The 13,138-nt window shown below is 43.0% G+C and overlaps 1 protein-coding gene across 1 annotated transcript in view; it reads right to left on the bottom strand.

Moving 5' to 3' along the window:
• Positions 1-12,645: 12,645 nt before the first annotated feature.
• Ccdc83 (coiled-coil domain containing 83) overlaps positions 12,646-13,138 on the bottom strand; it is a 33,997-nt gene continuing 33,504 nt past the window's right edge. Inside the window, exon 10 of the mRNA XM_032895939.1 lies at positions 12,646-12,905. Within this exon, the coding sequence (XP_032751830.1) occupies positions 12,744-12,905 (162 nt within the window). The 3' untranslated portion in view covers positions 12,646-12,743. The remainder of the gene's footprint in view (positions 12,906-13,138) is intronic.

Raw genomic sequence — 13,138 nt, 5'->3', positions numbered from 1 at the left:
CTGCGCTCCTGCATTCATGTATACATACCTGCAATAGACAAAACATAGACAATTTAAAAACCTTTAAATCTTTTTCATACAATATATTTTGATCATGTTTTTCTCCTCCCTCAACTCCTCCTGTATCTTTCCCACTTCCCTTAGCCACCCAACTTTGTTCTCTCTTACTTAAAAAAAAAAGAAAAAGAAAAAGAAAAAGAAAACAAGAAACAAAAAAAACCCCTCAAAGAACAAAAATGAAAATCTGATAACAAAGTATTCTTGCTTGATAATTTCTTACCTAAAAGTAGCTTCCTGCAAAGGAGTAGATGACTTGTTCCGTGGTGGACTCCGGTATTTGGTTAGGTCTAGCCTGTGGATCCTGTGACTTCCCTACTTGACTCCCATGTGGGATATTGCTTATCAAATGTTTGATCTTTATCATAACTGTAACCTTTCTCAAGTATCAATTCTTAGGTCTTCTAGTTAGGTTAGCCCATTTTCTATCCTTTGATGTGGTTCTGGGATTACCAGTTTGTTGTATTTCTCTGTTTTGCCTATTATACTATTATATACTACTTGGGAAGGAACTCTGTCATCTCCATTTATTGTAAGAGGCAGTAAAAAACATCAGAACTTGAAAGAAATTGATAAAAAAACATTTTTGCTTTGTTTTGTATTGCTTTGCAAGTCTAAAGTCCAAAATATGGGGAAGACAGCGAAATAATATTCATGGTGGCTGAGATTACCAAAGGAACACTTCAGTGTCAGTATAAGGAAAGGCCAAACCAGGGTCCAGTCCCATCAAAGCACTGCCATTAGTCGGTGGGTACACAGAACAGAAGAATGAGCCATCAAGCCTGAAGGAGAACCAGGGAAGGGGCATTAAGGACTCCACTGAAGCAGAGAACGGTCAGCATGAATGAAGTATAGATCCCCCACTGTCTGCTGAGTCTGGCATTTGATCATTAGCTCTACAGTAGAGGCAGAAGTCTACGGTAGAAGGCAGGCTTGAGAAAGGAAAACATAGAGGCACACTAATCTGGGAACCAGTTGAGGTCGGTAATAACCAGTTAAAGAGTGTACTTGCTGGCTAAGGAAGTTTCCGATGAAATAGCTCCACACGTTCATTGACCCATTAAGCATACAGAATGCTCTCCATGTGCCAGTACTTAGTTGTAGGGAGTTAAAGTTGACAATGTACCACGTCGATGATGAGAATCACTCAGTGAAGGGGGCTACTACTAGCTAAGCACGGGGAGCAAAGGGATAAGGTGGGAGAGCCCTGCTCCCACACATACACAAGCAGAGGAAGGCAAAGATCTGAAGGGGTTTGTGGCTGTCTCTGGTGAAGCGGCAAGGTTGCCAATAAGGCCAGAACACCATAAGCTACAGGAGCTCAGTGGATGCTGAGGTCTGAATGGACCAGGACTTAAACATACAGAGACTTGGATTTTTTACTGAGCTGAAAAAAAACGCTGAAATGCTGCTGGAAATTACTATGAAGTTTTGTTAAAGGGATTGGTTGCTGTAGTAGGAGAGAAAAGAAATAGATAAGCCAATTAAAGAATCATTGTAATAGAGGAATAAACAAACCTAGGGGTCAGAGCTGGTCCAAAGGCAAGAAACGACAAAACCTATGGGAGAGATGGATGCATGCTTAGTTTTGCCTGGGGAGAAGATGCAGCAAACAGGAGGAGGGCAAGTAAAATCTGGAAAATGCACCTATAGAGCAGTGTGGAGAGAGCCCTGTCTCGTGGAAAACAGTCCGTTTCATTTCAGAGTCTCTCCTGAGAGAACTCATCTCTTGATGAGCCAGTGAAATGTAACAGTGGTGTGGTGGACTCCATAGTCCTTGGACCTCGGTTTCTTAATCTGTAAGACAGGCACAATCTTGCCTTCCTCATAGGAGTGCTGTATTCAATGAGTTAATACGTAAAAGCATTTACAATAGCCTGGCACGTGATAAGGCTTCCGTATCTAGCTTATTCCTACAGGGATGCTGCACCGCATGGTGTCCAGAGCCATCTGGAAGAAGGCTGCCTAATGTTTCTAACTAGCATGGCAATTTTAGAAAGTGGCAAAGCTTACCCACAGCCTGTTCAGTCTAGCCCCTACCTCAGGGTTCTGAAATATGGCCGGCAAAGGGCCTGCTTGCACATACTTGTGTTTGCTGCTGTTAGCATTTCTTCAATTTTAAAGTTCAGACCTCAGCCTGTCCATTCAGCTGTTTTGCATCATTAATAATAGTCCTGTGAGCCGCTTCCGAAGCATAACACTGAACCTTCTGACTGCACATGCCCTTGTGAAAGCCGAGTCCTTGGGATCCAGTGGCAGCAGGAGGTTGTTTGTTTGGCTTTGTTCTGTTTGTTTTGCTGTGTTTGTTTGTTTCTTCAGTGCTGGGAATGGAATTTAGAGCCTTGTACTTGATAGGCAAGGGCTCTAACCATTTAGGTCCAATCCTAGTATTATTTTAGTGAGCTTTGAAATAACATTTTTAGCTGAAGATATAGCCTAGTGATAGAGATCTTTCCAAGGATGCACAAGGCCCTGGGTTCCATGTCTAGTACTGGAAACAAACATACAAAACACTTGAAAACAGCCAGGCCCACACATACAATATACTTAAAATGGCAGTCTGAGATGGCCACAGGTACTTGGCCAAAGAGAATATTTTCTAATGTGCAGTTTAAGCCCTGCCTTTCTTCTTTTACAATAAAGGACTGGGGCTCTAATGTCTTAGAGACCACATTTTGTTATGAAACTTTTTTCTGGATAGCATTTTAGCTCCTATAGTTGGACTTATTTTGGTTGTCTTCGACAGAAAACAGCAATGATGATTCAAACAATAGATTCCCTTTGACTGGCACTCTGTAGCTTTGCTCCCACAAGGTTGCTCTGTGTGTGCTGTTCAGTATGCTTTGTTGGATGGTCCTTAAGGAGTGTGTATGGATCTGTATCTGCCTCTCCTTCTTTCTCTCTGCTTTCTCCTAAAACAGCCACATGAGCACATTCTTATAGAAGAAGATATAGACCAGACTCCAATGCAAATCAGGTCCTTACTATTCATTCATGCAGTGTGTATCAAATCCATTGTGTATTTTATATATTTTCTGATAAATGTCTTTAAAACCATAACCCATAATATAGTTTCCATTTTATAAAGTTTTCATTGAAATATATTGTGAAAAAAATCGAAGTTTATAAATGAAGTAAACAAGTGTCTTAGTGTTTCTGTTGCTGTGACGAGACACCATGGACAAGTCGACTCTTATAACAGAAACCGTTTAATTGGGGCTGGCTTACAGTTTCAGAGGTGAAGTCCATTATCATCAAGGCAACATTCAGGTAGACATGGTGCTGGAGGAGCCGAGAGTTCTACATCTTGATCCCAAGGCAGCCAGGAGTAGACTGACCCCACACCGGGCAAACTTGAGCATAAGAGACCTCAAAGGCCACCTACATAGTAACGCACTTCCTCCAACAAGGCCACACCTTCTAATATTGCCACTGTCTGTGGCCAAGCATTGAAATACATCAACCTATGGGGACCATACCTGTTCAAACCACCACCCCAAACACACAGTACTAAGCCAGATGAATGTTATGTGCTGTGTTAAAAATGTTATGGGCTGTAGAGATGGGTCAGTGGTTAAGCACACTGGCTGCTCTTTTAAAGGGCATGGGTTCAATTCCCAGCACCTACATGGTAGCTCATAGCTGTAATTCCTATTCCAAGGGATCCGGCACTGTCATGCACATATGTAAGCAAAACACCAATGTATGTAAAGTACAAAGAAATAATTGATTTTAAAAAGTGTCTGTCTTTTTTAACCAGATATTAGACCCAGCTCTATTCCACATTGACATTTTTATATAAGCAGTGCCAAAGTTAAAGAACACTTTTTGAAAAGTGACTAAGAGAAAATTTCTGGTGTAAAAGTTTAACCTTCACAGAGTCTCATAGATCCCGAGTTAATTCTCCACTTTCTCTAGACCCTCAATGCTCCCGTCTTGTGTCAACAGCCCTCCCTACTTTGGAGTCTCGAGGTAGAAGCAGTCTTGGGGAATCTAGCATCGTTCCTTTCCTTTCCTGTTAGGGGGGAAATGTTGCAAAGGTTAGCACATTTTTATAGCTGAGACTACACAAAAAGACAGCACTAACCCTCCAGTATGAGGTCAGCAAGTTGACTGCAGGACTGGAGAGCAGTGCTGATGAAGCTTAAGACCACGCGTCTACGCAGATGTCTGAATTTGCACTTACTGTAAAACTTGCTTGACACTCAGGACCTCTGAAAACATTTCCATTCAGTATTTTTAAAAAGTATCTTGACTTTTTTTTAAAAAGCATCCTTTTTCATGTTATATAACACAGCAACCTAAAGTTTACTTATTTAAAAAGTCACAGTTTTGTTTTTTTTTAAGGGCTTTTGGGGAATTGAGTCACAGGAATGGGAACTGCAGTGCTGAATCTAGTTAAAGTCACTAATATTTAGAAAGTGTCTATTGCTCGAGGGTACCCTTTCTTGCCATTAATGCAAATACCTGTTTATTCCAAGAAAAATACAGAGAACTGTTGTGTTGAGCTCTAGCGAAACCCACTAGAACCAAGCAGACTGTTAACAAGCAAGCCTTTATTGCTTCAAAAATACCCTAGCTGGCTTCCCTGAGCCCTGAATTGCCCCAGTGTCTGACTACAGAGAGCAAAGGAGACGGAAGGCTCTGTGCATCCTGCCTCCCGCGCTCATTCACATTTAGGAACTGGTCTCACGGGGCTGGTGCGCCGGTCTAGAGTGTAGCCTCTTGGGTCCGCCAGGGCAGGCTGGCCCCTCCCTGCAGGGGTGCCTGACGCTCGACTCCCACTACTCCTCAGAAGCTATGGGTGCATCCCCGTTGTCACTAGAGGCTGGTTCGTGCCTTCCCTTCCCGGAGCTAGGGCAAGATACTGCTCTATGTCACCACAAGAAGTCACTGTAAAGACAGCCAAACATTTTTGGCTTGGTTTCCAAAAAGTCAAATTATTGTAAAAGGGTCAGCTATTTCAGTTGTGACAGAAAGCTGACCCGTGTAGTACAGCAAACTAGGGTTTAAAAGGGTTCTGTAGCTGCCAGAGAATCCAAATTTTATCCAGCCTCAACAAACAAAACTGTTTTTAAAACTCTGTCTGTGTCTTCTTAATTTCTTCAAATCTTCATAACTTCTGGGCCAACAGAAGTGAATTCTGAGCCTGAGGTTAAAGCTGCTGCCTCATGGTCCCTCCCCTTCCCCCAAATCTGGAATGACAAAATGTAAACCATATATTATCCTGAGAACTGAAATGTACATCAATTCAGCTCATCAGATTCATATGGATTTAAATCGTGTCCCAAATGTATCGCTAATCGTGAAACTAGAATGATTCGGCTTACACACAGGTGGGGCACTCACCCTCTTAATAGCTTGTCCCATGGGCTCCTCCTGCTGGGTGCTACTGTTTTTATGCTTCCTATTGCAGCAGACAATACCTCAGGGGGCTCAGCCTCTAACTGGGACGTGAGATCTTCCCATCTGTTAACCCTCACCCAGCGGTGGACAGGATGAAAGATTTGTACCATAAAGGAACAAGGAATTGGATGAGGGACTCTGTGAGTTCAGCGGTCCAGTGGTTTTACTGAAGTGTATGACGTAGCCATCTAAGGAAGCTGTCACTGAATAAAACACAACATCGTAGATTTGTTTTAGAAGCTCTGCTGTGGTAAAGATGAAGCACAGGGAGTGATACTGCCACAAGGCAGATTCCAAACCACGCCTTCGGCAGTGTTGGGTCTAGAACTCGCCCCTGTGCATGCTAAGCAAGCTCTCTCCACTGCGCTAGATCCACACGATGCTTTTCACTCTGACATTTCGAAAGCAATTGGTTGTCCATTTTCTTTGGTTGAAGAAAAATTGTGAAGTTAAATCCAGAACAATGAGCCAGCCCCTTGGCATGTTAAATTGTCCCAGCATGTGTGACAGAAACAGTGTTAAGTAAGGCAGATATTTACTGGCTTTCCTATCAGGACACATTTTTGCTATGTTCCCATCACTGGACATAAGCAAGGCCTTCCCCTGTTGTCACCTTAGAGAATGGGTTAGAATATGGGGATCAAGGGACAGGTTACCACAGTGTTTTGAAGTGTAAAATACATGCAACTACTTAACCTACCTTATCCTATATGATGAATAAATGTTTAACAAAGTTCACACACCCCTGATACCGACACCTGGTTCAAGATCTACAGAGTTCATACCACATTCTAGGTATACCCACTGCAAAGGTAACCATGCCACTGCTCCATCCAGGAGACATGCCAACTTCTTTTTTCCTTGTAAGGGAAGGCTGATACTTGTGATAATATTGGCCTCAGAGAGTGGTCAAGAGTTTCCTTTCCCCTGGTGAGTTTGTGTATGGTTGGTAGTATTCCTTTCCAAAATGATTGAAGCATTTCCCAGCAAAGTTCCTGGGTTTGAATTTTTGTGTGTGTGCAAAACTTTCAAATCAGACTTGATATCTCTAACATTTTTCAGAACTTTTGTTTCTTCCTGATTTTTCAAGATGATATTGAAGAAATGTTTTCGTTTTATCAATATTGTCAGATTTATCGGGAAAGCGTTTTTCTTCATTTCTTAGGTTGTTAATATTGACTATAAGATCCACAGTAATATTTCATTATTTTTTTTGCATTTTCTTTCTCAGCCTTTCAAACTTTGGCTTTCTGGAGTTTTTTTTTTAATAAGGTTTTGCATTTCTTTCTTTCATCTTTATATTTTGGGTTCCTCCTTCCCTAATCTTAAAAAGGTAAAAGCCTAGATTGCTGATTTTTTTGTACCTTTCTATGCTTTTTAATTAAATAATTAAAGCTTACACATTGCTCATAAACATTAAAAGCTGCTTCATGTGCTTGATGGATGTCACACAGCTCGACTTCTAAACCTTCCGTGTGCACGTGAAGACACTGTATTCGACAGCAGCTCAGCCTTGTATAGCCTTGGGTTTTTCATCTGGTTGGCCAGTTATCACTTTACGGTACTTTACCTTTGTGTGGGTGGGGATGGGGGCACTGGTGTGTGGATGCGTGAGGCAGTCAGAGGTCAGCCTTGGCGCCTCGTTATTCCTCAGATGCCTCACACTTAGGATTTGAGACATGACCTTGCTGTGTTGGTGAAGCTGGGCGTCCAGGGAGCTCGGGGGCTCCACCTGACTCTTCTATCCCAGGATCACAGCCCTATCCCATCAATACTGCCTTGTAAGGTTGGTTCTGGGGATCAAACGGAGACCTGCACTTGACTGAGTTGTCTCCCTGGTCTGCCATTTATTGGGAAGTGTGGTAAGACCTTAAAAACAATGAATTTGTATCTTTTTGTTTTCCTTTTCATTTTGACAAAATGCAAGATTTGTTATTTTTTTTAAGTTTAATTACTTTAGATATTTTGAGACCGTGCTTGTTGTATAGAGGCAAATCTAGGAGTATTAAATAATCTTGATGGATTGACCCATTAGTACGAAGTGCTTTTTTTCAGTTCCTCTCAGTCCTTACTAAAGTCTACCTTGTTTGATGTTAATTCCTACAACCCTTCTTTTTGCTGGTGTTTATATGGCATATGTTTTTATAACATCTTACTTTCAATTTTTGTTGACCTTACTTTTTTTGTTTTTTATTTTTGTTGTTTTTCTTTTTATTTATTGGATATTTTATGTATTTACATTTCTCCCTTTCCTATCCCCTCTCCCCCTGCTTCTTTGAGGATGCTCCCCCTCCTACCTACCACTCCCACCTCACTGCCCTGGCATTCTACACTGGGGCATCGAGCCTTCTCAGGACTAAGGGCTTTTCCCCCATTGATGCCAGACAACGCCATCCTCTGCTGCATATGTGGCTGGAGCCATGGTGTTTCCTTGTGTACTCTCTGGTTGGTGGTTTAGGCCCTAGGAGCTCTGGAAGTCTGATCGGTTGAGTTTTGCTGACTTTATATTTACAATGTGTAAAAGTTTTGTGAGCTGCCTCATTTTATGTCAACTTGACACAAGCTGGAAAGAAGGAGCCTCGATGGAGAAAATGCGTCTCTAAGATCTGGCTGTGGGGACTTTCTTAATTAGTGAATAACGGGGGAGGGCCCAGTCCATTCTGGGTGGTTCCATCCCTGGCCTGGTAGGCCTGAGTTCTATAAGAAAGTAGGCAGAACAAACCAGTAAGCGCACCCCTCCCTGGCCTCTACATCAGCTCCTGCCTCTCGGTTACTGCTCTGCTGGGCCTCTGTCCTGACTTCCTTCACTGATGGACTACAGTGTGGAAGGGTAAACCAAATAAACCCTTTCCTCCCCAACTTGCTTTTGGTCATGGTGTTTCTTCACAGAAGTAGTAACTTTAACCAAGACACTTTACCAAAATACATTTTTTTTTTCAAAGTGGTGTTGGTGTGAATGAAAAGGAAGGAGCTTTCTCAGTGTTCCACAAATCACAACGGGCCAGAAACACGCAGTTTGCATCAGTGGTTCAAAGTGCAGATATTTTTTGCATCTAGGTTCAATTTCATCTCCTCTGGCTTTTACTTTGTTTTCAGACAGGGTTTCTCTGTGTAGCCCTGGCCACCCTGGAACTATGTAAACCAGGCTGGTCCCAACTCACAGAGGTCTGCCTGCCTCAGCCTCCCAGGTGCTGAGGTTAAAGGCATGTGCCACCACTCCTGGTATTCCCACTGTTTCTAGTGTAATCCTTGAAAACAGGTCATCCTGTGACAATCCTTTCAGGTACCCTTTGACTCAAAAGCTGGTAATTATGTAATGTAGGCATTTTACAAATTCCTGTCAAATACACAGTAAGTCTTATATGTCATATATTATTATATAATGAATATTTTATATTCCTCATAAACTGTGTGCAGCACAGTGCCAGGTTGCTTATTAAATGACATTAGAACTTACTTTTTTCTGTAATTGAGATTTCGGACATTCGTCCTTCCTGTGCTGTGTGGCACACAGACGAGGTGGACCCTCGTGTTCCCACCCTAGGCCCATGCTCTTCTTTCTCGTTCTGTGGAATCTACTACGTTAATCTTCTGACTTCTTAGGAGGAGCCAAGACCATATATTTAAATAGATTACTTTTAAAAATAAGCATGTTTGAGGCTGGAAAGATGGATCAGTGGTTAAGAGTGCTTGCTGCTCTTCCACAGGACCAGAGTTCAGTTCCCAACTCCCACGCTACAAGACTCACGACTGCCTCTAATTGGAGCTCCAGGGGATCTGATTTCCCTTCTGACCTCCACAAGGACTTCAATCATATGTACGTGCACACACGCATACACATATGCACATGCATGTGTAAAAATATACAATACACACATTTAAAATACATATATACGCTCTCACCTTTCAGTTGGAGTATTACATTCACACTGTAATAACTGCTCCTGACTTAAAATACGGCGGCTTGAGCTTTTTTGTTCATGTTTTCTTGTTTTGTCACAAACTTAAAAAAAACAAAACAAAACAAGTACTTTTTAATGTTTCATGTAATCTTACTTTACTAAGTTGTTGGGAGCACAAAGGTTCTTGCCCTCCCAGATAGCACTGGGGCAATCAGGGATGTTAAACATGTTTGTCTCATCAAAGGAAGAGATGTACAAACGGTTTTCTTTCCAGAAGACTGGGAATGGAGGTCGCCAAGAGCCTAGGTGACTCCCATGCTGTAGGGCCAGGCAACACAACTGAGCCACTCACAAATTTATTAAGCTATTTACTGTCTGAAAATGTATGTCATCTTCAACAATTTAAAAATATATTGCTTTTATTTATGTCCATGTGTGTGAGGCTGTGTGTGCGTGCACCACATGTGCAGCTCCCTGGGGCTGGAGTTCCAGGAAGTTGTGAGTTGCCTGATGCGGCCCCTGAGAATAGAACCCAAGGCCTCTGGAAGGACAATACCTGCTCTTAAATGAGGAGCCACCCCTGCGTCCTGCTGTCCTCAGGAATACTCTGTGTATCGAACTCTAGGTCAGGTCAGGGGTCGATCGCTCCATTTGGCCAGGACCGAGTTGGGGGCCAGGGACAGTTGTCAGTCTCATCTAGACTTAGTTCTCCTGTGTTTAAAGTCTCTCAAGGCTGATACCTTCTTGTTTCAGACTCCACTTCCACAAGACGGAGTATCCCAGCTGTATCCTTGGCGCCCCTTTCTGCGGACCCTCAATCCCTGCGTACCGCCGTCTATGCTTTCATAATTCTAAGTTCAGTGTTTCGCTGCTAATTCCCAGATCCGCATTCCTAGGCTTCCCCTCTCCCCACAACCGGCTGAGATTGCACTCAAAGAGAACTTTGAAGAGAAGTTCGACAAAACAAGCATGCAAAGTGGTGCTGGCTGGACCGTTGGGAGACTGAACAGATAGTGGATAAAATGTCCTACAGAAGCAGCAGCTACCTCTTCCAGGCCAGAGCTAGACCTAGAGACGCCATATTAACTGAGCCTTCTGAGTGGAGCTGTGTGTGACCTTTGGCATAAAGACAGCTAACTGATAGGACCTGGTGGGAATGCAGCCAGAGCTGTGGGAGTTAGTGCCACCCACTCCCTCTTGATCTGCTGCCAGAATCCTTCCCAGGAGGACCAGGGGAGGGTGACAAGTTCATGGGACTTGTTGTGGTGGCACATACCTTGTCCCAGCACTCGAGTAGGTTGAGACAGGAGAATTAAGGGTTTGAGATGAGTCTCCATAGTAAAACACTGTCTCAGTCGAAACAAAAACACTTAAAATTTATTGGAGGTTGGAAGCCTGGGGCAATGCTTTTGGTGATCAGAAAGCAGGGCGAGAGTTGTTTTGGAATGATCCAGTAGCCTACATTTTGACTCTCGTGTGTGACTAATAGGCATTTTATTTTGCTTGTTTGTTAATTTTGGATTTTTGAGATAGGGTTTCTTTGTGTATCCCTGACTGCCCTGGATCTCATTCTGTAGATCAGGCTGGTCTCAGCCCCTGAGTGCTGGGATTTAAAGGCACAACCACCACCTGCCTATTAGACATCTTAATAAAATCTTAATAAATTTGGTGAGGTTTGGAGAGTTGGAAGAAAGCCTGTGGACTGGCCACCAAATATTCTGCCCACCCATCTCGTGTGTGTGTGTGTGTGTGTGTGTGTGTGTGTGTGTGTGTGTGTCAGTGTAAGTGTAAGTGTAAAACTAATGCACGTGCACACAGGTGCCAAATGAGAGACCATGGGAAAAAAATAACAGACTCAGCAAAAATGTATCTGACTATAGTGGAGATGGTGCCTGGTGTCTATATCTAGAGCTTCCAAAGAAGTATTGTTATGTGAAAGTAGAGAAATGGTAACCCGAAAACATGGAGTTAACACGGAGTTAATGAAAGCACATGGGCCCTACCCAACCTGAGGAGCATAAGTGACATCTACCATAGAGGGCCACAGAAATCACATCTTTGCAGGAACTGGGCATCGGTGAGAATGAGGTGACCATAAGAACAGAGCAAAGGAAACCATGGCATTTACCTGCTGTCTCTTCCAAGGGCAAACAGGTTTGGGAGAGATCAGGTAGCACTGGGAACTAATGTGTTTCACTTAACAGCACTCAGTTGGTAATGGCACCACCCTCTTCTGAGGACATTAGGAAAAATGACCAGTACTGGAGAAGTTAACCACAATGAACAAGGACAGTGCTAGCATTTGAAATCACCCTGCTGAATTCAAGACTGCACTACTAAAATGGCCAGTAACACCTCTCACCATTTACACAAAGAAACAAGATACAGTGGTCTTGTCTGGTCCTAGAGCAAAAGGACTCTAATTAAAGCCACACGGTTATCTTACCCTTGGTTTATAGTGCCCGAACGGGAAGTGCTGTCACTTTGCATGGGGACTTGGTAGACAGACAAGATAGCGCTCGAGGAGAAGAGCTTCCTGCTAGTGGAATTTTTCTAAAAAGATTAATGAACATACTGCTACTATGTTTATTATTATTACTCTTGTTTTATTGCTGTCACAGGATGGTTAGTGCTGTCAACTTGAGAGACTCTAGGCAAACCTGGGAGAGACCATCAGCCTCCAGGCATCTTACAAGGGATTCTCTTGTTAGGTTAGTGGGGTGAGAGGCTTGGGGACTGGACTGTTTAGAATCTGTGAGGTCAGTTTGGCATTCATTTTCTCACCCTGAGTTCAGACATAACACTATCAGCTTCCTCAAGAGCAGCTGCTGCAGTCAGGGTTCAGACACACCTAGCCCTTACCCCTGAGCTCTTACCCCTAAGTCCCATCCCCAACCTCTATGGCTCCCCTTTTGTCCCCTAACCCCTAGCCACCCACTCCAACCCCAACTAACCAACCCCCTGCTAGTCCCACCCCTATCCCTAACTTCCACTGACATGTTGAATTTTACCTTCAAAATGTGTGCCAAAATAAACTCTCTCTCCTGTAAGTTCCTATTGTTGGGGTACTTTATCTCAGCAAAAGATAGATTAATTCACATTACAAATAGGATTAAAGACAAGTTTACATTACATATATATATATATATATATACACATATATATATCTCCTAAGTTTCTTAAAAACATTTCCAACAAAGGAAGCAGTGTGTTTTCTGCCGCTCAGGATGGACAGGTGTATCAAATGGTTCAATACCGGAAGCCAGGATTTTAATTACGACCACCAGAAACACCAGCTCTGATGAAGGACAGCTGTGTGAGCAAACGTGGGCGCTTTAATTCACAAAGAATGTATAAAGAAAGGCGTGGCTGCCAGGCCTACAGAAACGTCTTCATCATCTTATGAGTGATGTGGCTTTCAGGGTTCCGCATGTCTTCATAAAATTCAATTGGAATCTCCTTTTCTTGAAAATGAATGGGCATTTTCTTGCCCTGCACACTCATTAGCTTCAATGCCAGTGGGCCCAAGTTTACATATTCCTGTGGAAAAGAGACAAAAGGAGACGTGGTTGGCGAGTGAGTGCGATGACTGAGATGCTCCTTCCCTGGGTTGACCTTTACCTGACACAACTCATTGCCATGCTGATCATGTGACTGCAGTATCAAACAAGGTAGGAAATGAACTGTAGAGTTTTAAAAAATATACTTTTTAAGTTTGTATTTCCTGATTGCCCAGTGACCAGGAGGGAAGTCTGGAGGTCTCAAAGGGAGCT

The sequence above is a fragment of the Rattus rattus genome, chromosome 2 (assembly GCF_011064425.1).
Source record: "Rattus rattus isolate New Zealand chromosome 2, Rrattus_CSIRO_v1, whole genome shotgun sequence".
NCBI classification, from domain to species: domain Eukaryota; kingdom Metazoa; phylum Chordata; class Mammalia; order Rodentia; family Muridae; genus Rattus; species Rattus rattus.
Note: the sequence above shows the minus strand (reverse complement) of the source record. Positions and strands in the feature narration are given on the sequence as shown.